Raw genomic sequence first — 27,393 nt, forward strand, 5'->3', positions numbered from 1 at the left:
TAGGAATAGGAAATGATATTCTTCGTCATGATATTGCTCCAGGTGCCACAGTGATGTCAACTTCTGTTCAGATTCTGTTCCTCTGTCAGGCGGTGGCGAACCCACTTCACAAAGATTTTCTGGAACTTCAGATGCTCTGTCATGATGAAATGAGCAGTACTGTGACTGATGTCCAACATGAGCCAAATGTCTTCCACAATTGGTCATTTCTTATGGCAGCATCCACAGCAGCAATGATAGAAGGTGTAATGACAATATGAGCCCGTCCTGCCATTCAGTGACATTCGACCTTCTTGAAATTGTTTATTCCACACAAACACATGCACATTTAATGTCAGTGATTTGAGAATTGCCGTGTAAATCCTAGAACCACTCAGCCTTATACCGTCTCGAACACACAATATTCTGGATTTTAGTGTGGGATGGTAGACTCCTACCTACTGTGTGTCACATGTTTGTGTGTGCAAGCTTAAAATCAGTTGCGGGAAGAAAGTAGATGCGGCGGTCAGGCGACACTGGCAAGTATCTGTCGGGCAATCCATAGATGTTTTAGTGAGTGTGTAAGGAAGAACCATGGAGTTTATGTGCAGCTCTGTGCTTACTGTGTCATTGACTATTGTTATTAGAACAAGAACAGTTGAACAAGTACTCTTGTAGACCCTTGATGCAACCTTGTTAGAGGCAAAACCAATTTTATGATTCATGTTCAGAAAGGCCATGGTATCCGAACCAACTTTCTTTTAACTGTAACCCAGTTTGTTTCTAAAGTCTGACTGTATGAGAGACTTGCAGGAAGTTACACATTCATGTGGAAAGTGAAATTTTTATTGTGTATGGAGATCAAATATGTCATTAGTTGACGAAAAGTAAAGTTTGTATGTCTACTTGTTTCATAAGTAGAAAGAGTCTAAAAATTCCTGTACCCAGCGTTATTTGATGGATAAGAAGTCAAGAGGGTTTCCAGCAGCCAGCTATTCAATAAAGAAGAGTGGCTTTAAATTCCAAGTAAGTCATCTTGTAAAGAAGTGAAAGGTGATTTGGGGGGAATAAGCCAATATAACCCAGATTCACACTCACACTTTAATTCGTCAGAACATTAGATTGTTTGCCGTACACAGCAGACGTTTGGGCATCAATTTCACTTCCTAACACTACTGCAGCCAAAAGCTGTACTACACTTTGCTGGTCATCTTTTATGGCATTCATAGTGAAGTTGGATGCACACATGACTAGTTGACCTCAAGTTGAGCATGTCTAACAGACAAATGGCACAGCAATGAACCTTCACACTGTTCCTTTCTGATTTCCAATAGAGGACACTTCTTACCGAAGTCCACATGCTCATATATATTCTGTCTCATTTTTATTCGTCTGCCTGTTAACAGATTAAAGAGTAGAATGTAAGGGGAAGAGAAACAGAAAATATCTAAACATTCTGAGAAGCAACAGTGGGAATAAAGAGAGTGGTAAAGGTGGGTCTGATATAGGTAGAATTCAGGAGTATGGCAGCATGAAAAGATATGTTGAAGAGCAAGTTAGCAGTTCCAGGCTATAGGGGAACTGGTTGTAATTGGGAGTTTCTGAAGTACTGTTGGAGAGTGTACTCATCAACTGGTACTGCATTTCTCAAAGACAGGCAGTTTGTCTTTTTCCACTCGTGTGGTCTGCCAATTTGCTGATCATTTTTATGTAGAAAGCTCTGCAGTGATGACACACTAGCTGGTAAATGATTTGAGTAGTTTTGCACTTCATCATCCAGACCCAACTCACTGTGTAGCAGGCTTCGAATTGTACCTATTTGCGGAACAGTTCTAACATGAATCCTAAAGTGATTCCACCCTCCTCCGATAACCATTGTCTGCAGGCATTCAAGAAAATCCTCTCTTCCAGCATCACCTGCATATTCTTCCTGAGAAACATATCCAAAATAGTAATTTTATGGCAGTGATGTCCCATGACACCTGTGATATTTAAATAGACCAATAAATATTCCACTGCAGTGATACTTGACCAAGATGACTATGTGGCAGTGGGGGTGCCTTGTGTCTGTCCCAAAATACTTTACCAGTGTAGAATTGAAATTTAATTTATTACTTTCTGTTAATTTTTAATCTTTATGCTTGTTTATTATCTTTCTATCAGATAGTATATACCGTGTTAGACAACACACACAATTGCAACTGACACACATACATGACCATTGTTTCTGGCCACTGAATCCAGATTGTGAGAAAATGCATGTGATGTGAGAAGCAACCTGGGTGGTGGAGATTAGGAGGAGGCTGGAGCAGGGAAAGAGAGGGATAACACAGAAGGGGTAGGAGACTGTAAAGTGCTGTGTGAGGGATCATACAGGGATATGGTGGTAACAGGATAGGACATCTAGGTGCAGTTTGGAGGGTAGATGGTGGTGGGGAGTGGAAAAGAAGAAAAATGAAGAAATTGTTGGAGCATTGGTGAAATAGAAGGCTGTGTAGTGCCGGAGGGGGAGCATGGAATAGATAGGTGGGTAAAGGACAGTGACTAAAGAAGGTTAATACAAGGGGGTGGGGCATTTACAGGAAAGTGAAATTTATTTCAGGGAGAGTTCCCACCTGCACAGTTCAGAAAAGCTGGTGTTGGTAAGAAGGACCCAGATGGCGCAGACTGTGAAGCAATCATTGAAGTGAAGAACGTTGTGTTGGGTAGTGTGCTCAGTGACTTGGTGGTCCAACTGTTTCTTGGCCATAGTCTGTCGATTGCCATTCATCCAGGCAGACATCTTGTTGGGTGCTATGTCCACATGGATTACAGTTTAGACTTTGGATTTTATATGTGCTACAAATGTGAGTATGACAGCTATTACTGGCATGGATTGTGAGGAGAAAAACTCGCAGTACGTGTGTAAGGGATGAATGAGGAAACAAGACAGCAAGAAAATATTTGTATATCCAATACATTATTATAGGAGTATAAGGATAAGCAATTATATATATGTTACTATATCAGCTTGGCACCATGTCCATCATGAACCAAATGGAATTCTTATTTTTTATGTTGCCAACATGTAAGAAAATATTGATAATAAAGATGTATAAGACTTCATTCATTTATTGATTGTAGAATTATAATTGTACAAAATCAGTAATAAAACTGATATCATATTTAACACTGCATTTGGTTCTCCTGAGAGGTTTTAGATTTCTACAAAGTTTGTGTCATTTATTGTGCATTTCAGATGGAGGCTCAGTGGTCCAATTATGTTCTGCGCATGGATTCAATGTTTGAGGAGGCTTTGCAACTCTGTATTAAAAACTCTCTTGGAGTTATGTATGTTATACTTCATGGAGATGGTACTATTGGTCCACAGCCATTGATTAAAGTAGACGCAATTTTGATGGACAAAAAGGTAACTGACTACACTCATATCCTAGTTCATTACTTCATACCAATTATATTTGTTGATGACACCTAAAATACAATTCAGTTTAAGTATCATTTACACAATTACAGTGAAAGGAACAAAAATAACTTTAGTGTAAGCTCTGCTTATTTTCTAGGTACAAAGTGGATTATTGTAGTCATGCCTACAAAATCCATTCAGAACAAATTCAGTATCCTTAAGGCATTAAAAGAATGAAAACCTGTGATATTAATGGTATGCGTTTGAGTGTTCAAGCTAGTTGTTGATATTTTTCTGGGCAGAATTTCAACATCAGACCCAGTCATCTTCTTCAGGTACTGTTAGCTATATTATTCTGCATTATTTCTGCCTGGACTCAAAGATTAAATATTTATTTACCATTACTAATGGATCATAATTAAATATTTATCACTACTGCTACAAATATGTATAAATAGAAGCTCCACACCAATACTACTTCACAGTTTGGTGGGAGACTAGGCAGCAAGTCATGTAATAACACTAGTTACAGCACCTGCAGAAGATGACTGTATCAGTTGTCGAAATATTTTACGGATAAATTACACCTCAGCTAAAGACCCAAAAGCGCACAATAAATCAAATGTGCTGAGAGAACCTGACAGTATTATCAATTTCTTTTAAAGTTGTCGTACGACATATTTTTACAAATGTAAATCTTTAATGTTGTTTGTTAAATATCAGTTTCATCATATAAAAATGAAGAAAGCAGTAGGAGATAAATAGTTGCTATTTAATATGACGTAGGAAGCAGTAGCAGCTGTTTTTAATGTTTCAGCTTTAATAATAATAAAGGGGTGATGTTTGAAAGTCACTAAAGTAAGCAATTCATAAGACAAATATAAAATAATACTTTTGATTAAAGATAACAATTATTAGTTTTGTACTGGAACTTGGCCAAGACATGTGGTCAGCTGGAGTGGCTACATTGGCTCTACTACAGAACTTGCTTGTGAAACTTCTCATTCAGAATAGCAAGCAGGATGAAAATCCTACGGGAACAGTTATATCAAGTAAAATATGGTAGAAAACTGTAAAATGGGCAGCAACTCTCTTTAGTGATTTGTTGCTGCTCCTGTGTCATCAGCTTATCCAAAGACTTGAATAATTCAGTGTTGCTAGCAGTCGTGTTCTGGAGAGTTTCAGTTCTCTTCAAGTACAAGATGTTCATTTAAATCAGTATTCCAAAATATCAACAACTGAACCGTTTTAAATCAGTTAAACATTTAGGATTGGAACATAAATTGCAGCTCCTGAAAATTCTGAAACAAATGAGTGGAAATGAAAGCCATGTAATAGAAAAATTGTGTGTGTATTGATGTTGACATAGATAATGAGTATTTGGCAACTGTAAACTGCATGTTATAACCATAGTCCACTTCAAGTGCTTTCTTTCTCATCATTGTCGATCCGGAAAGAAAGTGCCTTACAAAACACAGCACACATCTGAATAAAGGGCAAATCATCAGTCATTCTGAGGATTAGTGTTCCTGAAAAGTGTTTATTCTATAATGTTTTAGGAATAAATATATGAAGCATTGTATGAAGTATTCATGACATCCATACTAACATTGTTGTTCTGCGAATGAGTAAATAAATAAATTGTTGTTTAAAATAATTAAATTTAAAACAGAGTTACCAACAAATAATAAGCAACTTCCCTATAATGACACTCCAGCCTTCTAGTTTCTTATTTCTCTTAACAAAGTTGTCTGTCACATCCAGTGGTGTAATAGATACTGAATGACGAATGGAAGGGGTCTAATCCATTTAGTCTTTTGTGAAAGGATAAAACATAATTATCGACCAAATTGAACAGATAGAACAGCATACATTATTCATTTTTAGAACTTTAAATGCTAATAATAGATAATGTAATAATGGTTTTGCAACTTCATGTAAGACAATAAATTTTGAAACTTGCCTGTCCTGTTGAATTTTGCAGGTATACCTTGATTCTCTGAAAGGATAGAATGACCTCTGGTGTGGCTGTAGTTACAGAAAGTGTGGCTGATGTTTTCAGAAGATTGTTGCTATTTGGATACTTGTATTTATTGCATAATTGCAGGGTTTAAATAGCAGATGAAGATCTGGAATCTTCTTGGACCAGTACTCTTTTCATTCTTCACTATTTGAAAGTACTTGACTGGTTGAAACTGGGAGCAGCAAAGAAAATCCAGACGGAAATTTCTTATGTTTTGTAAACTTCAAGTCTATTGTGACAGAATTTAAAAATGGTGTAAAGAGTGCCACTTGGTTTAACATCAAGTAGTTTGGTGTCTTGTTTTGGATCTTAACCACCTGGGAAAGTAAGATTGAGGTATCCAGCTGTTGACAAATTTCAGTTCCTCTCTCAAAAAAGTCCTGAAAGTTTTTTTAGTGTCAGACCTCAGAATTTCCAATTCTTTTTTAGTGTCATAAGCTACTTTCATGGCTTCTCTCTACCACAGTTTTTGTTTCTGAAGAATTTTGCTTGATATACAACCAAATCCAAAGACCTTAGCTATCAGTTAGACAGAGGTGTCAAATTCACACTACAGAACGGAACACATTAAAATTTTTTCCTCTGTAGAAATCAGTACCAGCATCAAATCTTTCAGTCCATCCAGTTGCACAAAGGTCTTTCAGGGTTCTTGGATTAGATGATCCATTATGATTGTTTATGCAATCTGAAAGGACATCTGTTCTTTTTGTATACCTAAAAAATTATGAACTGGCTCAAATATGAGACATTGAGCTCAACAGTGGATATAGAGTGCAATAGGATGTGTTACTCTGACTTCATCTTGCAACAGCTTCCCTGACGTTGGTGGAGCACTATCATAACCATTACCTCTTAGATATCGTGTACCTACTCCAATTTCTTTAAGCTATTCTAACAGATAAGATGCTACATATTTTCCAGATAAATCTACTGTTTGTAGGAAGTCTTCCCTTAGCAATTGTGATTGCTAGTTAACATAACCAAATACACAGAGTAGTTTATGATGACAAAAACAATCAGTTATTGATAACATTATTTCTATGAATCAAATCTACTCGCCAAGTCACAGCAGAACACACACTGAAGACTGTTGTGATTGGCAAGCTTTCGGAGCCAGTGGCTCCTTCCTTAGACAGAAGGGCTGTCACCCTTCTTCCTTCCCCTTCATCCCTTCTGCCTGAAGAAGAAACCCCTGGCTTCAAAAGCTTGCCAATCACAACAGTCTTCAGTGTGTGTTCTACCGCCGCTTTATCTATCCAGTTATGCAGAGTAGTTTGTTACATCCCACTGATATTAACAGTCTTGTGAAATAATACAGAAAAACACTTGGATATGTTTACTTTTTCACCAAGTTTTCAAGAATTCTTACATTACATGATTCAGTAATTTAATTTGGTGTGGTAGGACTTGTGTGCAAAATGGAAATGAAGTCCCGTGCTTCTTGACAGAGCATAGGGGCATGATACAGGAGACCCACATCACTGTACTAGGCAAGATACTAATGGAGGTGGTTTGCCGTTGTCTTCCTCTGACTGTAATGGGGATGAATGATGATGATGAAGATGACACAACAACACCCAGTCATCTCAAGGCAGGTGAAAATCCCTGACCCTACCAGGAATCGAACCCGGGACCCCTTGCTCGGGAAGTGACAATGCTACTGCCAGACCACGAGCTGCAGACAGGACTTGTGTACTTATTCCTTATTTGATGACTTTCTAACTCGATGTCTGCATTTATACGGAATCTTAATTTAGCCTAAAGATTTCTTCATTGCGGTCTAGTAGTTCCTTGGAAAGAATTATTCCAAAATCCTTCCTTTCTCTTAAAACAGGTTCTTGTCTACCACATAAATAACATTTTTAATTGTGAGTTTCAAATTCTTCCTATGTTATACATGTTTCCTTAGTTCTTATTATCATTTCAGTTGTCAACAGATGTCTGAGCATTCTTTTTTATAGATAAAAATAGATCTGCGTAAAGAATGTAATTTTTATAATACTGATATATCAAAATATTCTACTGCATTCTTCTGATTGTTATATTTCTTTTTATACATTGAACCAAGAGGTTGAAAATTGATTCCAGCCTCTAACCTTTAAACCTTTAAAATAAAATAAAACACAATAAAAATAAAATAAAACACAAATATAAATAAAAATAAATATAAATAAAAATAAATAAATAAAAAAATAAATAAAAAATAAAAAAATAAATAAATATAAATAAATAAATATAAATAAAAATAAAATAAAACACAATAAAATAAAATAAAACACAAAATTTGCACTAAGTCACATCATCAATAGCAATGTGTTCTAGCCACATCCATTTAGACAACCATCTATGTTGAAATCTGAGGATTTGTCCCTTTTCCTGATTATGTTTGCAGTCTGGAAATATGTATGTTTCTTCTGAATGAGTCATATATTGCTTAATATTTTACATCTGTCAGTATTGCTTAAGTTACTTCTATCAACAAACAAATAAAGGTCATTTTTTACAGATGGAATTGGTAATGGAGAAATGCCAGTACAGTCATACTTGTCTTTTGAACTGACTACATCAGATCATGAGCAAGAAATGACACTAGAGCTAGCTTGTTGTATTTATAGCATATTTTCACCACTCACTTTAAGGTGTTCATTGGGTCATTCCAGTTTTGGAACTTTACTTTGAATAATTAATTTAATTTACACTTGCAGAGGTCTTTTTTAAGCTCTTGAGATAGAAGGCAGAAGTTGATATAAGTTTTTGGTGCTACGATAAGCCTCGACTTTAGTGGAGTGCGAGGTGCGGAGAAAGTAGGAAGGAAAATATGGTTGCCACATTGAGGAGCAAGAGGGGGAATGTTACCAGTGTGCTATACAATGATTCCACCCAAGGCATTCATGCACTCCTATAAAGAGCAGTGATGGTATAAATTACACACTGAAGTAATGAGGTGAGGTTGGGTGAAAGTATATCTTAAGAGTTGATCATATTCAAACATAAGTGTACTCATTATACTATACCCTTTTCACTCGATGCACACAAAACAAGTTCATCATGCTACTGTAGTGATTCAGCTGTTCAGTCACTGAAATTCGCACTGTCATAAACATAAGACGGTTCACACAAAGTGTATCCTTGCATACTGACAACAAGGAGGGAGCCAAAGTACAACGTTAGATATCATTCCACTTCTTGCTGCTGTGTTCAACAGGCACAGTTTAATCTCACATTCATTACACCTAAAAATAGCCATATTTTAGTGTGAGCACATTTAAAAACACTAAAGAAATAAAGGAAGAAACTTTAATGGCTCTGGGAGGGGGCTTTGGACCACTCTCCCTGTCTCCCCCACCCCCCCCCCCCCCCCACCCCCCCTTCCTCCCCTGCAAACCTATGACCCTGCTTTTTGGAAACTGAAACTGATAAGGCAGGGTGTGTACTGTGAGAGAAGCTAAATTTCAGAATGAATAACAGGATTGGTTCAATAGTGTCATTCAGAGTTTGTTTCAGTTGTCCTGAGTACCAAAATTTGTGTCACAGGGTATGTTCAGAATAGAAGCCTGTGACTTGTTACCTGTGTAAAGTTAAATTCTGATTGGAATGGTGTATGGGGCAGTGAATATCTAGCTGCACATTATGCTCTGAATCAAAGATTGCTTCATTTGACTATCAGTTGGTGACCAGTTGTATCTATTAAATAAGAGACACAGTTGTCTTCAGTATAATCCAAGAAATAATGGAGTCCACAAAAAAGCTCTATTACTTGGAAACTGGGCACAAGGAATGGTGCTGGGTTGCACTTATTTAATGGTGGTTGAACAATTGGTGGTTTGGTTAAGTAGTGAGTGTGACCTCAGTGTTTCCTCAGAGCCCTTCAAAACAACAAAGCCACCTTCTCCATGATAATGGCTTATGATCTGCACTCTTGTAATTCAAGTTTTCAACTTCCATAAACTTTGAACATAATTTTGCCATACCAGACAGTGGTGAAAACAATTTAGTGAGTTTGTCTGAACATAGCAAAATAATACAAACACATGACAGAATCATTCAGTAGTAGAGGCATATAATAAAAAATGGAGGAATAACTAAGAGAGCAAAACAAGGCTGGTTAATTATGGGAAAACAGGGAGCACGCTACATACGAATGTAAAAGTAGTGATACATTAGTTGCACAGGGGCCTGCTAGTCATGTTGAACCAAGATATAACCACATTAGAACACAGAATCGTGTGCAGTGGACAAAAGACGACAGCTGTGTGGCTGTCATTGTTTGATGAAGTCCAGGTGTCCATAACAGGTAAACTATTTTCCATACCAACAATCCAGTGGGGGATAAGGTCTGTAAGGCAGTACTGATATCAAACAAGCATATTTAAAAACCTATAAAGCACAGAGGCAACTTTAGAAAAATGGCACAAATGCCACACTTAAGCAAAATATTCTAGCTATCAGGGCCTGATTGTGGCAAGAACACTGTAGAATCATCAGCAAGGCTAAGCAGTAGCTTTTGTAGGGAGCACATTGTGGTCATGTGGGAGCGATCTAGAGCTTGTACAATAATAAACTGGTAGCCAAGATCTCAGGAATTCTTTTTATTCCATGATTACCGCTTTTGGTGAAACTAAAGCCTCCATCATTGGATCTTAGGACACACACAGGTTACAACATCAAAGAAAACAATGGTGATATTAATAGTTGCCTATAACACACAGGCCTTACAAAATTATCGTAAGGAGCATCCAAGAGAGATGACATTACAAATGTTGAGTGTCTCCATCACATACAAGTACTAGGTGTTGCCTATAACACACAGGCCTTACAAAATTATCGTAAGGAGCGTCCAAGAGAGATGACATTATAAATGTTGAGTGTCTCCATCACATACAAGTACTAGGTACTACCGCAACTCCGGCTCTGTTCTTACTCTGTGTAAGCCCAAACAACAGGGACTTATATGCATCGAGAATAGAAAACAGTGCATTGGGAATGGCTAGCCACTAGCCGAAATCTGGATTTGCGTAATAAAATCTAAAAAAGGACAACTGATTGCTGCACTCTATAATTTATAAGCCACATAACAGTCGCTGAGTGCACTCACATTCTGAATGGAAGGTAACCTGACTCATGGATTTTTTTGAATGGTGTTAACTTTTAATTAATACTGTTGGACCAAAGCATCATTTACACTTTATTTGATGTTTTTCTACTATTGTAAGTGTAAACAATCAAGTACCGTTCCAAATGTTTGGTTGTAAGATCGTGTTTTTGGTCACTCAAAACATTTTTATAAGCAGAAAAGGGCCGTTATACATCAACTGAGGTAACTGGGCAGTATTTGAATTTGCATGCTATGTGGGCACTCATTCTTGAGGAGTTCACTAGAATAATTTTATTGATTAACTGAATAGATTCATTCCGTACCAAACCTTAAATTCTGAGCTTTTTAATACTTGCAGATATATGGGAAAAATGAGTGCTGATCACAGCAATGTCTGTTTTAATACCAGAATCATTAAAAGCTTCTTTTTCACTGGCAAACTGCCAAAGCCTCTGCACTCTTGAAGTCTTTTTCTACCCTCTATTGGCCTCAGAATGTTCATTGTAAAACAAAACAACTTTGACCTACTTACCGCAGCGAGTTACCACTGGTTTGGTAGGCAAAGCCACATTTGTTAGTTTTCTTTGTAGGTCTTGATGTGAGCAGGAGCCCTTAGAAACACTTTCTATGTGGATGAAATCAATTTATTCATATCCAGAAGTGTGGAACATACTTCTTCAGCAAGGTGATTTACTCCATGAGCAAAGAACATCACATGAATCAAATTGGGATAAAATACTCAGAGGGCTTTTTCGTGCTTTGATCACATAGGGAACAGCATCTGAAATAAACACAAACACCCAGTCATCTGTAGAAGATTGGGAAATATTTTTCTAATACCCTCATTTACAAAACTGGTGATCGTAGAATGCTTTATTTTTTTCAAGTTCTTTGCAGGCCACTAAATAGGAAGAAGAAGGCTCTTCTTTTAAAGCACCAACTATTAATTTTGCATGTAATGGCCACAAGTGTTTGTAGTTTCATCAACTGAAATCCAAAAATAATGTTGTCCTTGAGTTCATTACGTATTTCTTCCGGATCATTTACATAAATTGTCAGTATGTAATTTTTATGCAATGTTGATTTATCTGAGGTTGATTTAAGCAATATTTGCACAGTAAGCCTTTGAGGATAGAGTTTGTAAGTTTGTAAAGAGGAATATTGCTTGCAATGAATTCTTCACATAGATCCATGTTAAACCGACTTTCTTGGTTACCTTTGGACAAATCTCCGCTAATGCAACTTGCTGTTGACAGGCTGGTAGGCTGGTGTGTTTGAAACTTGTTTTTGCACGAAAGATTTTTCTCACAAACTCGACAGTATAAAACGGTTCCGTCATATGTAAATGTTCCAGGATGGTCAGCTATCCATGAAACAAAATTTCTTCTTCTTGGGCCACATGGCGCACAATACTTCACACACTACACATCATAAACATGTTCACCTGTGCACAAGTAAATAGAAAGATAAACTGAAACAATGGACATGTGATTATAAGCTTGCGTAATTTAATTTAATTGTTGCCGATGTGTACGGTATGACAGTGGGGGGATTATCTGACGGCGAAGGTGCAGGAGCATTGACTCTGTCTGCCTTTTCCTGTTCCTCTTCTGTAATGATTTTGCTAGGCAGTGGTCTCTCAGTTAGCGATTGCACACAGTTCTAGGTCATGGTCAATCTGTGAGACATCAAAACTAGATCGAGCTAGAGACCACCTGTCTAAACATAGAGTGAAAATATGCATCGTCACTAGTTTTTTAGTCTCTATTTATAACATATGCATTGAAATGACAAAGTTATGTAAAAGAAGTCAAAGAAACCACCAGCACAAATTGAAATTAAATTTATTGCAGTACGACCTCTGTAATCAGTTACATTTGGGACAGGGGTATGGATCGGGATGCAAAAAAGGCCAGATTATCAGAAAGTACAGAATAGCATGGATGTATGTAAAACAAACAACCTCTGAACTCAAAAATGGCTACTTTACACATGTTTATTGATCTCTACAGTAAAAACATTGTAATAAACCACACAAAAGATATCATTTTTACATATTGCTAATGACCAATGCTGTACAGTATCTATTTACTGTACTATACTGTATGTGCAGTACATATGTACAGTAGTGTAAAAATTGAAGGTAGCCTATATGCTAGTAAAAAAATACTGTGAAGAAAGACAGTTATAAATTTTTGTGTAGGTAAAATTCTGTGCTTAGCAGCACAGAATTTTGATCCACAAAATGTCCATAAGTGTTGCAGTTGAGTTCTGCTAGATGTGCTGAAGGGCAATATCAGAAGCATTCTTGGCATTAGTGTGTGAAATTCAAGTAGGGGATTCATCAACACCACTCTCTGAGTCCTCATTCACAGTTTCTTCACAATTTTTTTCCAAAATAGTGGCAATAATCTGTGTATCACTGAGTTCTTCACTGGTTTCATAGTCTTTGTCACGTTGTCCAATCCAATCCTCAATTTCACTAGCAGGGACATTTGGTTGTTCAGTTGGACAGTTTGTAGATTCATAATAATGTCCTGTGTGTTGTATTGTTGCCTTTGATATGGTCACTTTCAATCATAACTTCTGGCCAAGGCTTACTCCAAGATTTTCGCAGCTTGTCAGGTTTTAGTTCCTCCCATGATTCAGCAGTCATGTAGATAGCATCTTTGACATTAAAGGATATCATAGCTACAAGTATGTTAGAACTTCTTGGGACATTATTTGAATTGAGCTTATGTACTTTCTTCAATACCACCTCTTTAGCCATTCTATCACTCCCTGATCCATTAATTGAATAAATGATATGCTATTTGGTGGAAGGAAGATAGCCTTTATGTCCCCTTTCATTAAATCATCTTCAGATGGATGTGATGATGCGTTATTTAACAGCAATAGAGTATGAATAGGAATCTTTTTAGTTTCAAGTCTTTTTGAACACCTGGAACAAATTTCCAGTCAATCCAATGTTGCAGTCCATCCAAACAAATTTTTGAATATTTTCTTTGACAGTTTCGTGAAATTTCACAGAAAAGTCTGCAAAAGCAAAGTTACTAAATGCCGCCTTTTGAAATACTTTTACTGAAGAAGACAAAGTAAATATTCTAGAATTCGAATCAAGAACAGCTGCCAATATGTGAGTAACTTAGAAGTAGATATCCTTGGAGTAGAGAAGCAACTGAAATCACTTAATAAAAGCGAGTCTTCTAGTTCAGACTGTATACGAATTAGGTTCCTTTCAAAGTATGCTGATGCAGTAGCCCCTTATGTAACAATCATATACATCCGCTCACTCAATGAAAGATCCGTACCCAAAGATGGGAAAGTTGCAAAGGTTACACCAATATTCAAGAAAGATATTAGGACTGATCCACTAAATTACAGGCCCACATCATTCACATTGATATGCAGCATTGATTTTGGAACGTATATTGTTCTGAATGTCATGAATTACCTCAAAGAGAACGGTCTATTGGCACACAGTCATCTTGGATTTAGAAAACGTTGTCGTGAAACACAACTAGCTCTTTACACACATGAAGTGTTGAGTGCTATTGACAAAGTTTTTCAAATTGATTCCTATTTCTAGTTTTCAAAAAGGCTTTTGACTCTATACCACACAAGTGGCTTGTGATGAAATTGCATGCATATGGAATATCATCTCAACTATGTGACTGGATTCATGATTTCCTGTCAGAGAGGTCACAGTTCGTAGCAATTGATGGAAAGTCATCAAGTAAACAAGAAATGATTTCTGGAGTTTCCCAAGGTAGTGTTATAGGCTCTCTGCTGTTCTTTATCTATATAAATGATTTAGGAGACAATCTGAGAAGCTGTTAGGTTGTTTGCAGATGACGCTGTCACTTATCGTCTAGTAAACTTATCGGAAGGAACAAATTGCAAAACGATTTAGAAAATATATCTGAATGGTGCAAAAATTGGCAATTGACCCTAAATAATGAAAAGGGTGAGGGCATCCTCATGAGTGCTAAAATAAATCTGTTAAACTTTGGTTACATGATAAATCACTCTAATTAAGGCTGCCAATTCAATTAAATACCTAGGAATACAATTACAAACAATTTAAATTGGAAAGAACATGTAGAAAATGTTGTGGGGAAGGCAAACCAAAGACTGCATTTTATTGGCAGAACACTTAGAAAATATGTGAGATCTACCAAAGAGACTGCCTACACTACAGTCATCTATCCTCTTTTAGAGTACTGCTGCATGGTCTGGGTTCTTTACTAGACAGAATTAAAGGAGTATATTGAGAAAGTACAGAGAAGAGCAGCACATTTTTTATTATCGTAAGAAAGGGGAGAGAGTGTCATGGGCATGATACAGGATTTGGTATGGAGATCATTAAAACAAACACATTTTTCATTGCTGTGGAATCTTCTCAAGAAATTTTAACCATCACTCTCTCATGCAGATGTGAAAATATTTTGATGATGCCGACCTACATAGGGAGAAACAATAATCATGATCAAATAAAGGAAAGCAGAGCTCACACAGAAAGATATAGGTGTTTGTTTTTTATGTGGGCTGTTCGAGAGTTGAATAATAGAGAATTGTTGTGAAGGTGGTTCAATGAACCCTGTGCCATGGACTTAAGTGTGATTTGCAGAGTATCCCTGTAGATGTATATATTGATGAGAAAAGTCCTTAGCCATCTTGGAATCAGCAGATGGTTTTTCACCAGGAATTGGAATGCCATGACGGGATTTTCAGCAATGAATGCAGCCTCAAAAGCAGCGAACTGACTTCTGGCTCCTAGGTTTTTGTGCATATGTATTGCCTTTTCTTTTATAGTGGGCGCAGATATTGGGGTTCGTTCTTTCTTTCCTGATGGAGCCACATCCACAATGTTTTGTGAATCAGTTCAAGTTTGGGCATTTTCAATGTTTTGTGATTATTAAGGGTGTTTTTGCCACCTGTCATCATTGTACATGTGTTCCTAATTTATTTTCCAATCTTTTATTGTTGTATCACCTACATTGAGTTTCTTGACAATTTGTTTGAGTGATTCCCCTTTGTCTTGTCTTTATGACACTGCTCAGTAATACAATGTCATAAAACAACTAAGAAGTAAGAACTAAAAACTTCACAGTGCAGTACTGTACAAAATAAACGAGCAACATCAGAAATGAACAAGAGATGACGGAGCACTAAAACAGGCAAGTGACAAGAACTATTACTTGTAAACAACAATACAGTAAACAGAATGCTGCAACGGATAGTGAGTCACCACCACAAAAATTGGAGCAAGTTCGGCTTGAGCATGGTTGGATTCACAAGGGCAGCGGATCAGCTGAGGGTGGACAAGAGTGTTCTACGTAATGTCTTTTGCAGTGGTATTTTAATATATTTGTTAGTAAATCACAGTTGAACAAGTGTTAATATGCCCAAGTCTTGCCAACGTCTTGCTTGTCATTAATGTTGATAGATGATGCTCAGTGTCTAATGGGTTGGTATGAAGGAGATTTGTTTTTAAAAGAAATGAACAGTGTATGCTGCAATGGGTCATTTTCTAGCATATCAGAAACATGTTTATAAATAGATATTTCATATTGTCTGTCAAAAGTCCTCATTTTGCTTTACCAGTGTCAGCTATTTGATACTGGAGGTGTTTTTGTACTAATACTCAATATAATGGAATAATGGCTACATAAATGAATATGCAATTTTTGTTGATAAGTTCCAGGGGCAATACCATTCCCTGGATGCCAGCTATTACAATTTGTAATTGTTATGGATTTAGCATCGTAATTAGAGAGTTAAGGGAAGTTACTAAAAATTATGGAAATAGACATTTTACAATTGTGTTAAGAACATCAGAAAAGTTATAATTTACATTTCACTAATCGTATGCTAAAAATTACTCTTACAGTTGTCTGCAACTCGCTTGGAAATAAATATTACGCAAATACTGTACATGGTTGTAGAAGAGGTCCCAGTAAAGCCACTTGTCATTATAATGTCAGTGATTTTGTAGCTAACTTGAACTGCTGCCTCACTTGTGTCTTTTTTATTGTCAATTAGTGTACTTCGTTTCAAGATATGAGCATCCATTTTTACCATAAACATAAATGTCTCTTCCAAAATTGAGGAGGACTGCAACTTACATGACAAACCATTGCTCTCATTGTTAGAATGTGGTTTGTTATGTCAGTTTCAGCATCATAGAGCTGGGAGCCAGAGAGTACTCTCTCCCTTACCATATGGACTCTGACCTGGGATAGTGAACATTGTGGAGAAGTTCTGCTCCATGAGGCACTGTTGGAACAGTCCGAGCTAATGGTTTATGAGATTTGAATTGAAAGCTATTACACATTTGTAAAACCCTGAAGAAGGAATGTCTCATTTATTTGGTGAACCTAACATACACGATTAATTAATCTAATTGCCTTACAGTAGGTAACAAACCATTTATATCATCATTGGATGCAAAAAAATAACTGAATATTGTGCTCATTCATGAATTACATCCTCTTAACAAACTATTCTCTTTACAGATTACGTTTACAGTTTCTTCTTGGACATTACTGCTGATTTTGACTATATTGTTGCTTGATGTGTGCCTTTTTTTATATTTTGGTCCACACTTTTGAAAAGTGATGCTTGAATGGGTTGATGTGGAGAAATGTGGTGGTGATGATCAGGAGAGCAGTCAAGGTGAGGAAGAGGATGACAAAGAGGAGGGGGTGGGGGTGGGGGAGTATCAGTAGGAAAGAGACAGTGACAGCAGAAATACCTTTTTTGCAATAAAAGAACATTTTCCCAATCTTAAAATTCAGGCTACTATGGTCAGTAACTCATTATTTGGCGTATTTTTCTCACATAGGTTGTGCAGAAATTTATTTGGCATATTTTTCTCACATAGGTTGTGCAGAAATTCACAGATTTCTGGATGTATGTGTTTGATGACTTACAGACATGATGTATTTGTTCTTTCTAATGTAAGTGCTCCATCTCATTTTGAGCACTTCTTTGCAGCTAATAGTTTCTTAGCTTGATGACATTGTTTAAAACAAATTTTACTGTTAATTGTATTATATTGCAGATTACCTTTGATCCTTCAGTTAACAGTATATCTCGGTTGTTTAAAAATGTCTTGAGAAGTTTGGTTGACAGCTTGGCATGTTTTTTACGCTTATATGAGAAATGGAATATTACCTGCCAAGACAAACTTCCATATCATGTTGTTATACAGCAGAATGAAGAGTGTTTGAAACTTCAAGCACAACTGAATCAAGGTAAACTCATTTACATATGGTATAATAGATAAATAAGATAGGATCTGGAGAATGAAATAGTTGGGGCAGAACCAATAGATATAGTATATTGATTCTAAGCACAGATAATATCAAATCCTAAGACCTTAACATGAGTGAATCTTTCTTCAGGACAATGCGAAAAGATGTTAGAAATAACATCAATTAATGTAGGAAGGAAAGAAACCACCCAGAACAACTTTTATAGAGAAAAGGACATGACATATACACAACATGTCAAAATTATTTCTTATTGTTATTAACTATGTTTTGCTGGATGATGAAATACTATGAACCTGATGTTTAGCTCGTAATGAATAATATTTTACTGAGATCGTATAACAGATACTCATTAATCATCTGGTGATGGTACAGGAGACATATCGTACATATAATTCCTTGTATAAAATTATAGGTAATGAGGTGGAACAATAAACTAAAATTAGTATCTTTTTATGAGAAGTAAGAGTTGTAGTTAACATAATAAAACTAATGAACTTAAGTTATCAGTTTATCCTCAACAAACTCTTCCACCAGGTATTAATAGTTCTCCATCGGAGTATCATGGAGTTTCTTTTTTTTTACCCAATCACAAGTTCAGAGTTCTTGTGTTTTAGTGATAAGTGATATGTGATTTATTCATCTCATTATGCTCGATTTTAAAATCATTTGATTTGATGTACAGGAGACATGTCAAGGTTTACACAAATAAACTTATTTTCTATTTTTTAAGAGAAATACAAAAGTTTACATTATATTTTACATTTCTAAGTTACAGCTACACAAGTAAATAAAATAATAAATGTAATACAATCCCTGTGTTCAGACTGTGAAGCTATCCTCAATGAATTCTTCGACAGAATAATAACACTTTTCCTCCAGAAAAGTAAAGAGCAATCTTTTCAGTGAGCCAAGCTTCCTCTTAAATATATTACTGCCTTTTATTTTATTGAAAATTTTTAACCCCATATACTCTGCTGTTCGGGCATAAAGTTTTAAACAATGTTTTGGAAATTTGAAATTATCTCTGTGGCGAGTGCTGTAGTTGTGGTCAAAATGGAAAGTGTGTAGTGTATGTTGATTTTTGTATAAGAACACCACCTCCTCATATATGTAAAGTGTGAGGGCAGATAGTATTTTTAAATTTTTTAACTGTGGTTGACAGGATTCCTGTGTTTTGCAACACACGTTTCTAATTACTATCTACATCAACATCCATACTCCGCAAGCCCCCTGACGGTATGTGGCGGAGGGTACCCCGAGTACCTCTATCTGTACTCCCTTCTGTTCCAGTCTTGTATTGTTCGTGGAAAGAAGGATTGTCGGTATGCTTCTGTGTGGGCTCTAATCTCTCTGATTTTATCTTCATGATCTCTTCACGAGATATACGTAGGAGGGAGCAATATACTGCTTGACTCTTTGGTGAAGGTATGTTCTTGAAATTTTAACAAAAACCCGTACCGAGCTACTGAGCGTCTCTCCTGCAGAATGTTCCACTGGAGTTTATCATCTCTGAAATGCTTTTGCGATTACTAAATGATCCTGTAACGAAGCTTGCTGCTCTCCGTTGGATCTTCTCTATCTCTTCTATCAACCCTATCTGGTACAGATCCCACACTGCTGAGCAGTATTCAAGCAGTAGCCAAACAAGCGTCCTGTAACCTACTTCCTTTGTTTTCAGATTGCATTTCCTTAGGATTCTTCCAATGAATCTCAGTCTGGCAGAGGTATCTTTTGTAATACTAGCAGCCAAGTGACATTTGCTGAATTTCCCCAGAAGATTATGCCATAATGAATAACTTACTCAAAGTAGTAGTGATTAACTATCTTTTTGGTATCCATGTTTGTGCCATCTGACAAAATACACATTGTAAATTAATAGTTTGTTTGCTAAGTAATCTATGTGTACCTTCCAATTTAAATTTTTATTAAAATTTAGGCCTAAGAACTTCACATGGTTTGCTTCTGTGATACCCTGATCATTACAAGTTATCTTTATTTCAGTCCTTCCTATGTGATTTAGCTTCAAATTGCATAATTTTGGTTTTAGTTACATTTAGTTTTGGCCCGTTTTGATGGAACCAAGTTTCGAGTTTTTCTAAAAGTAATTTCGGCTTTTTCTGGAATACTTTCAGATACCTTATTTTCAATTAGAACTGATGCATCATCAGCAAATAAGACTGAATGAACATCAATAGCAAGTGGTTGGTCATTTATGTTAAAAAAAAAAAAAAAAAAAAAAAAACAGATAGGGACCCAATATCGAACATTGTGGGACTCCTCGGGGAACTGTTTTGCAGTCTGAGGAATAAGTGGTTCCATTTGAAGTTCAAATTACTCTTTGTTTCCTATCTGACAGGCAAGAGCTAAACCATTTTAAAGCAGTGTCCCCGATTCCATACATCTGTAATTTGTGGAGGAGTAATGCATGGTTCACTGAATCGAAAACTTTAGTTAGATCAGAGAATATTCCTGTGACCTTTCTACCCTTATCTAACGTGGAGCATATTTTTTGGATAAACTCATTTACAGCATTCACAGTGCTCTTACCCTGTTGAAATCCAAACTGGTTTTTAAAAATTATACCAGTTACAGTAAGAAATTTATTAATTTGTTTTGCCGCAATCTTTTCAAACACTTTAGAGAAGACTGGCAAAAGGGAGATAGGGTGGTAATTCCCCGTATCTTCTGTCGATCCTTGTTTGAATAGAGGTTTGATATGAGCATATTTCAATACATTTGGAAGGCATCCCTGTTCAAAAGATTGATTTATAATAATTGACAGTGGTTGAGAAATAATATCATACACACGCTTGATTACAGATGTGGTTATTTCATCCCATCCATGTGCGGTTTTGTTTTTTAGAGGCAATATTTCCTTTTCCACATCCCTTTGGGTGATTTTTTCAAGTTGTTTAAAAGATGTGTTCTGGCTGTTTTCCAAATTTGTGATGCCTTGATAGAATGTCATATCCACATCTGATCTTAGTACATTTAGGAAGAATTCATTGAAACAATCTGACATCTGAACAGGTTTTACTATAATTTCATTTTCATGTCTAATTTTCAAAATCTCATGAATTTTTACTTTGGCTACTAATTCAGACTGAACAACTGACCACACTGCTTTTGTCTTATTTCTGTGTTCTTGTACGAATTTATCATTTGCCATTTTTTTAGCTGCCACTACAACTTTCCTAAATACAGCTTTATCATGTTCGACATAAGTAACAAAATCCGGATTTCTGTTTGATTTTAACTCATTGTGGAACTCTCTCTTTCTGGCACCAGAAATTTTTATTCCTGTTGTAATCCATTTGAGTTTACCATTTACTTTCTTTTGCTTAGGTCTACAAGGAAATGATGCATTAAGTTCCTCTAAGAAACAATTTAAGAATTTGTCATAGCTTATTGAGCTTGAACTATTGTTAGTCTGTTGAAGATTTTCATTTCTGTGTATTGGTGAATCTTAGCACATAATTTTAATAGATGAAAGGGAAGCATAAAATCATCTTTATATATTGTACTATGTAAATGATTTTCCATGAATAATTTTACATTCCTGTATAAAAAGTTTATTATATCTTAAAAGTAATGGAAATTCCTGGATGGAGCAGTACGTTAAATCAGGGAAAGGCAGTGACTCACCCATAGTGGATTGACGTGTTGAGCACAGAAACACACAACAGAAAAAAATATTCACAATGGCTTTCGAGCACTATCTCTTTCTCTAGCAGTAGTACACACATTACTACATGCAACCACACAGACACAAAAGCACTCTCCCTTGAACATGACAGTCATAGATGTGTGGCGAGGGCTGTTGAAAGTTTCAGATTTTAAAAAAATAATAGGAAGTGTGATTCCCTTGTTACACAGCAGCGTGTTTCAATTACTGGAACGTCAGTATACATGGCAAATTACTAAACTTATACCTGAATAATTTTGTTTTCCAGTTATAGCTACTGAGTTTAGCAAGGGCTGTCATGATTTAGCAACAAAGCTAGAAAGCTACTAAATAAAACCTACCAGTTCTTTAGTGGCATTACAAAAAGTATTCAATTTCTTCACTTATGCCATTGTGTATCTCACATTGAGGCATGTAATCATTTGTTTTCCATATTGTAAGAATGAAGGAGTATTTTAGTAGGAATCTTATTCCTAATTGTTATTGGGATTTGCAGTAGATGATGTTAACTATCTGTGTACCAATATGGCAGTTCCCTTCCATTTCCAATTCCATAATGAGTCTAATATTGAGATACACTGAGTATAGAAATTGTAGCAAAATCTCTCATACTGTGAGAGATATAATGTGTAGAATATGATATGAGTTCACTCCTATCTTTACTGTACTGGCTACAGTTAATTACCTCACTTGTATTGCTACTCTGACAAGATATTGTGTTCAGTCTGTCAGTAGGTTTCTTCATTGCTTTAAAAAAATATATCACTGGAACAAATGTTGCAGCTGATTGATGAGAACTTCAATGAAATGATTTATCTATGTAGGCACAATCTTATTTTAAAGTATTTTCCCTTTGACAAACTGCCAATGGCTTATGTCTCGGGTTCTTCTTCCGATGTTCATCTAATGATTTTACTGATGATTTGCCAGCACGAGTGGCTGGCATTGTCAAAGCTTCACTCTCCACTGCTGGTGGTGAACTGCAGCCAAGCTCGCGGCCACAGACTATTTATACCTGGTGCGCCAAGTCCAAGGGCTTCTCCGTGGTCATTTCTGGTGTGGTTCTCCTCTTGCTACTTGCAATGGTCATTCACTGCAGTACGGGAAGCCAGGATCAATTTACCTTAAGGCTTTCCTCTTTCTTTTTGAAACTGTTCGTGTGTTTGTGTATTTCTACAGCTTCTCTGAAGAAGTGCGTGTGATAGTGTTTCTCTACAGTCAGAACTTCCATGTCAGTGAATTATATTATGTGGTTGGTCTTACACATTGCGTGCTCTGCCACTGCTGATTTCTCCACCTGCCCCAACATGCAATGTCGCTTATGCTCCTTGATCCTGGTGTTAATTGATTTGTCCAATCAATCCGATATAAACTTTCCCACATGTGCATGGTATATGGTATATTCCTGAAATTGCAAGTGGGTCTCTTTTCTCCTTCGCTGATCTAAGACACTGTTTGATCTTCCTTGTCGATTTGAAAATCGTCTTAACGCCATGTTTGCACAATATATGGCCGATTATGTTCGTCACCCTGGGAATGTTTGGCAGAAAGGCCGTATCCGACATTTCTTTTTTTGATTCCTTACTTTGCCGAGTGTTTGGCTTTGTTACACTTCTAATATAGTTTGTGGAGTACCCATTGCTTCTCAGAACACTTTCCAGGTGTTGCATTTCTCTTCTGAGGTGCTGTGGCTCACTTATTTGTTTTGTGAGGTAGGGCCTTTCTGCTACACATTCCCAGAGTGACGGACAGAATCGGCCATATATTGTGCAAACATGGCATTAAGATGATTTTCAAACTGACAAGGAAGTTCAAAGAGTGTCTTAGATCAGTGAAGGAGAAAAGGGACCAACCTGCAATTTCGGGAATATACCGAATACCACGCACAATCGGAAAAGTTTATGTCGGAATGACTGGACAGTCAATTAACACCAGGATCAAAGAGCATAAGCGACATTGCAGGTTGGGGCAGGTGGAGAAATTGGCTGTGGCAAAGCACACACTGAGTGAGACCAACCACATAATAAAATTCGCCGACACGGAAGTTCTGGCTTTAGAGAAGCACTATCACATGTGCCTGTTCAGAGAAGCTTTAGAAATACAAAAACACGCAAACAATTTCAACAAGAAAGAGGAAAGCCTTAAGGTAAATGGATCCTGACTTCCCGTACTGCAGCAAACAAATGTCGCAGGTAGCAAGAGGAGAACCGCACCGGAATTGACCGCGGAGAAGCCCTCCGACATTGGTGTGCCAGGTATATATAGTCTGTGGCCACGAGCTCGGCTCCAATCACCACCGGCAATGGAGGGTGAAGCTTTGACAATGCCTGCCACTCGTGCTGGCGAAACGTCAGTAAAATCATTATATGAACTTCGGCTGAAGAACCTGAGACAGAAGCCAATAGGCAGTTTGTCAACAAGTGGCCGCAAAAGCCTCCACAATTTTGTGTTACATCTCTACGGGGAGGAGATTTGCAAATTGTACCAACGTCTTGACCAACGACGGAAGAAGAAAGTGCGGTTTATTTCCTCTCTCGCCTTTCTGTTACGGTGCCGAGATGAATGTGCTACACCAAAGTTCTTGAGATGTAAGTGCCTATTCACCACCGCCCAAGCACACTGTATCTACAACAGAAAGGAACGAGCTTTTCTTCGTGAGTGAATTCATACAACATGGAGAGACTTGGCAAGAACAGATCAGGAACTTCTGGGCATTTTCTATCAACTAAGTAGCAGAATGCATTGAGACGACTGGGACAAGATCGACAGCATCACTCACAGGAGCATGCAGAATGAACTCGAGTGCTGTACTGAGCGACAGAAGAAAAAGTCGGAAAGATGCCGGAAGCAGACCGACAAGGCGATTCTCGACCAGTCACACACAGTGGTGAACCTCACTGAACGAAAATTGCCCAAAGAGGAAGTGTCTGATTTTCAAAAAGGAGAGAATTTGCTATTATCCTGAGAACTATACCTATGGAGGACATCATTGCCAACACCGAAGCAGCCATTCAGACCCTTCCTTGTGAAAGGGCAGGAGAAATATGCACCGAAACAGCCAGGATACTGCACTGAGTAAAACCACCAGCTTTCAACCTGAAGAAAGAAGAGGTACAAGGCATTAAGAATCTCAGTTCCGACAAGAGTACATTTATACTATCTACGGATAAGGGGAATGCGACCATCGTAATGAAGACCGAAGATTATGAGCAAAAGATGGAGACCTATTAGATCCGCCAACGTACTGAAAACTAAGCACAAATCCGATGCAGTGTATATCGTGGAATATGAATCGATTAATCAAGGCGTCTTCTCTGCCGGCAAACATACAGAGAAACCTGCGCAACACAGAAGCCCTACTATCTCGGTTGTATGGATTACCCAAGATCCATAAGAACACTGTTTCACTGAGACCGATCGTTAGCGCTCCTGGCTCACCAATGTATAAACTGGCAAAACACGTGGCATCTCTGCTCCAGCCACATGTGGGGAAGACAGACGCATACATTAAGGACTCAGGAAATTTCATTGAGTAGCTGAAGAAACTGAAACTTGCACCAAATGACATCCTTTGATGTTGTTTACGAAAGTGCCACTCAGTGACGCTTTGGAGCACATCGGTTCCATTTTCACGCAAGACATCAGAGAGCTCTTCCATGCATGTCTCACCATGAGCTATTTCATGTGGAATGGTGATTTCTGGAAGGTGTTGCCATGGGTAGTCCTCTTAGTCCAGTGGTGGCCAACTTCTTAATGGAACAATTCGAAGCACAGGCACTGGAATTGGCAACTTGCAAACCTAAGGTGTGGTACAGGTGCGTTGATGATACTTTCGTGGTGTGGAGCCATGGTGAAGAACAGCTTTGTGACTTCCTAAGACACTTGAACAGTCTCCATGCCAACATAACATTTACCATGGATGTAGAAAAGAACAAGAAACTGCCATTTCTAGATGTGCTGGTCACAAGGAACGGTGAAAACCTGGGACACAGCATGTATCAAAAACCGACACACATGGACCGATACCTGCACAAACTATTAAACCACCGCCTGAGCCAGAAAAGAGGCATGATTAATATGCTTGTAACGAGAGCAGGATGAATATGTGAGCTGCAGCACATATGTGAGCCGCAGCACCTTCAGACCTCAAATGCAACACCTGGAAAGTGTTCTGAGGAGCAATGGGTACTCCACAAATTATATTAGAAGTGTAACAAAGCCAAACACTTGGCAAATTAAGGAATCAGAAAAAGAAATGTCGGATACGGCCTTTCTGCCAAACATTCCCAGGGTGACGAACATAATCGGGCATATATTGTGCAAACATGGCGTAAAGACGATTTTCAAACCGTCAAGGAAGATCAAACAGTGTCTTAGATCAGCAAAGGAGAAAAGGGACCCACTTGCAATGTTGGAAATATACCGTATACCATGCACATGCAGATAAGTTTATGTCGGAATGACTGGACAATCAATTAACCCCAGGATGAAAGAGCATTAGCGACATTGCAGGTTGGGCAGGTGGAGAAATCAGCCGTGGCAGAGCACGCACTGAGTGAGACCAACCACGTAATATAATTCGCTGACACGGAAGTTCTGGCTGTAGAAAAGCACTATCACACGCGATTGTTCAGAGAAGCTGTAGAAATACAAAAACACGCGAACAGTTTCAACAAGAAGAGGAAAGGCTTAAGGTAAATGGATCCTGGCTTCCTGTACTGCAGTGAATGACCATTTCAAGTAGCAAGAGGAGAACCACACCAGAAATGACCACGGAGAAGCCCTTGGACTTGGTGCGCCAGGTATATATAGTCTGTGGCCGCGAGCTTGGCTCCAGTTCACCACCAGCAGTGGAGGGTGAAGCTTTGACAATGCCAGCCACTCATGCTGGCGAAATGTCAGTACAATTATTAGATGAATGTCGGCCGCGGAACCCGAGACAGAAGCCAATAGGCAGTTTGTCAATAAGTGACCATGAAAGCCTTAACAATTTTGTATTTTCCCTTTGATGGGGACTGCTAGAATCAGGGCAGCATAGCCATGTGCAGTCTTCTCACATGAAAATTCTATGTGTATGCATTACTCTGAAGAGGAAACATGGAAATCAGTACGGAAAATTGTCAGAAAGTAAATAATCAGCATTGCGTACCAGTATGTAAGTGCATGTGTGTGTTTGTTTTTGGCTTGTGAAGAATGTCTTCCAAAACCTAGCAAAGTTTTTATTCTATTTGGGGTTTGTGTGCCTGTCGGCAACTCAGCACATCTACCATTCAGTAAGTGAAAGTGAAAACACTGAATCAGCCAACCCCCCCCCCCCCTTCCCCCCCCCCCCTCCCTCTGTCCTCCCCACCACCGCCCCCACCCCACCCTACCACCCTACCCGTGCCCAATTTTTTTATTATAAAACAATTTGGCCACACATGAAAACAAGTTAGAGGATTTCCTGTAATAGCTACTATATTCACTAAATTCTTCTGTTCACTGTGGAATCGTAAATGCATGTGGACTGCCATTTCTACCCACAAGCAGTCGACACCTTCCAGTGAGTGACGTGGTATATTCAGACTGTTGGTACATGGAGTTCATACTTTGTCAGATGGTGAAAATTTAATGCCCAAATTGGAACTGCTGAAAACAGCATTCTGTGGGAAGGGATATATCAGTCAGCAAATCTGCTGTGTGCAGTTGGACACACATTTGAGAAAGAGGTTGAAAAACCATGAGTGAAACTCTTTCTGGGGAATTCTATGGATTCTTGAATGTCAGTTTGTTATATTTATTTGAAACTCATACGTACTTGAACGATCTGTATGTGAGATGGAGTACTGCTTTCTTCCTTAATATCTTAAAGTTAATCATCTTTGTCCTATGTGTAGTTTGTGGGAAGATAAGAGTCTAATCTGGAGTTCAAATTGTGGAACAATTTAA

The 27,393-nt window shown here is 37.7% G+C and overlaps 1 protein-coding gene across 1 annotated transcript in view; it reads left to right on the plus strand.

Annotated features, from left to right (window-relative positions):
- Window positions 1-27,393, plus strand: part of LOC126278873 (dynein axonemal heavy chain 2) — a 914,655-nt gene that overhangs the window by 182,191 nt on the left and 705,071 nt on the right. Inside the window, 10 exon segments of the mRNA XM_049979148.1 lie at window positions 1,393-1,534; window positions 2,799-2,875; window positions 2,948-3,046; window positions 3,103-3,112; window positions 3,218-3,388; window positions 17,567-17,759; window positions 17,910-18,013; window positions 18,123-18,192; window positions 18,241-18,314; window positions 26,918-27,056. Coding sequence (XP_049835105.1) covers window positions 1,393-1,534; window positions 2,799-2,875; window positions 2,948-3,046; window positions 3,103-3,112; window positions 3,218-3,388; window positions 17,567-17,759; window positions 17,910-18,013; window positions 18,123-18,192; window positions 18,241-18,314; window positions 26,918-27,056 — 1,079 coding nt within the window.

This window comes from Schistocerca gregaria, chromosome 6 (assembly GCF_023897955.1).
Source record: "Schistocerca gregaria isolate iqSchGreg1 chromosome 6, iqSchGreg1.2, whole genome shotgun sequence".
Classification (NCBI taxonomy): domain Eukaryota; kingdom Metazoa; phylum Arthropoda; class Insecta; order Orthoptera; family Acrididae; genus Schistocerca; species Schistocerca gregaria.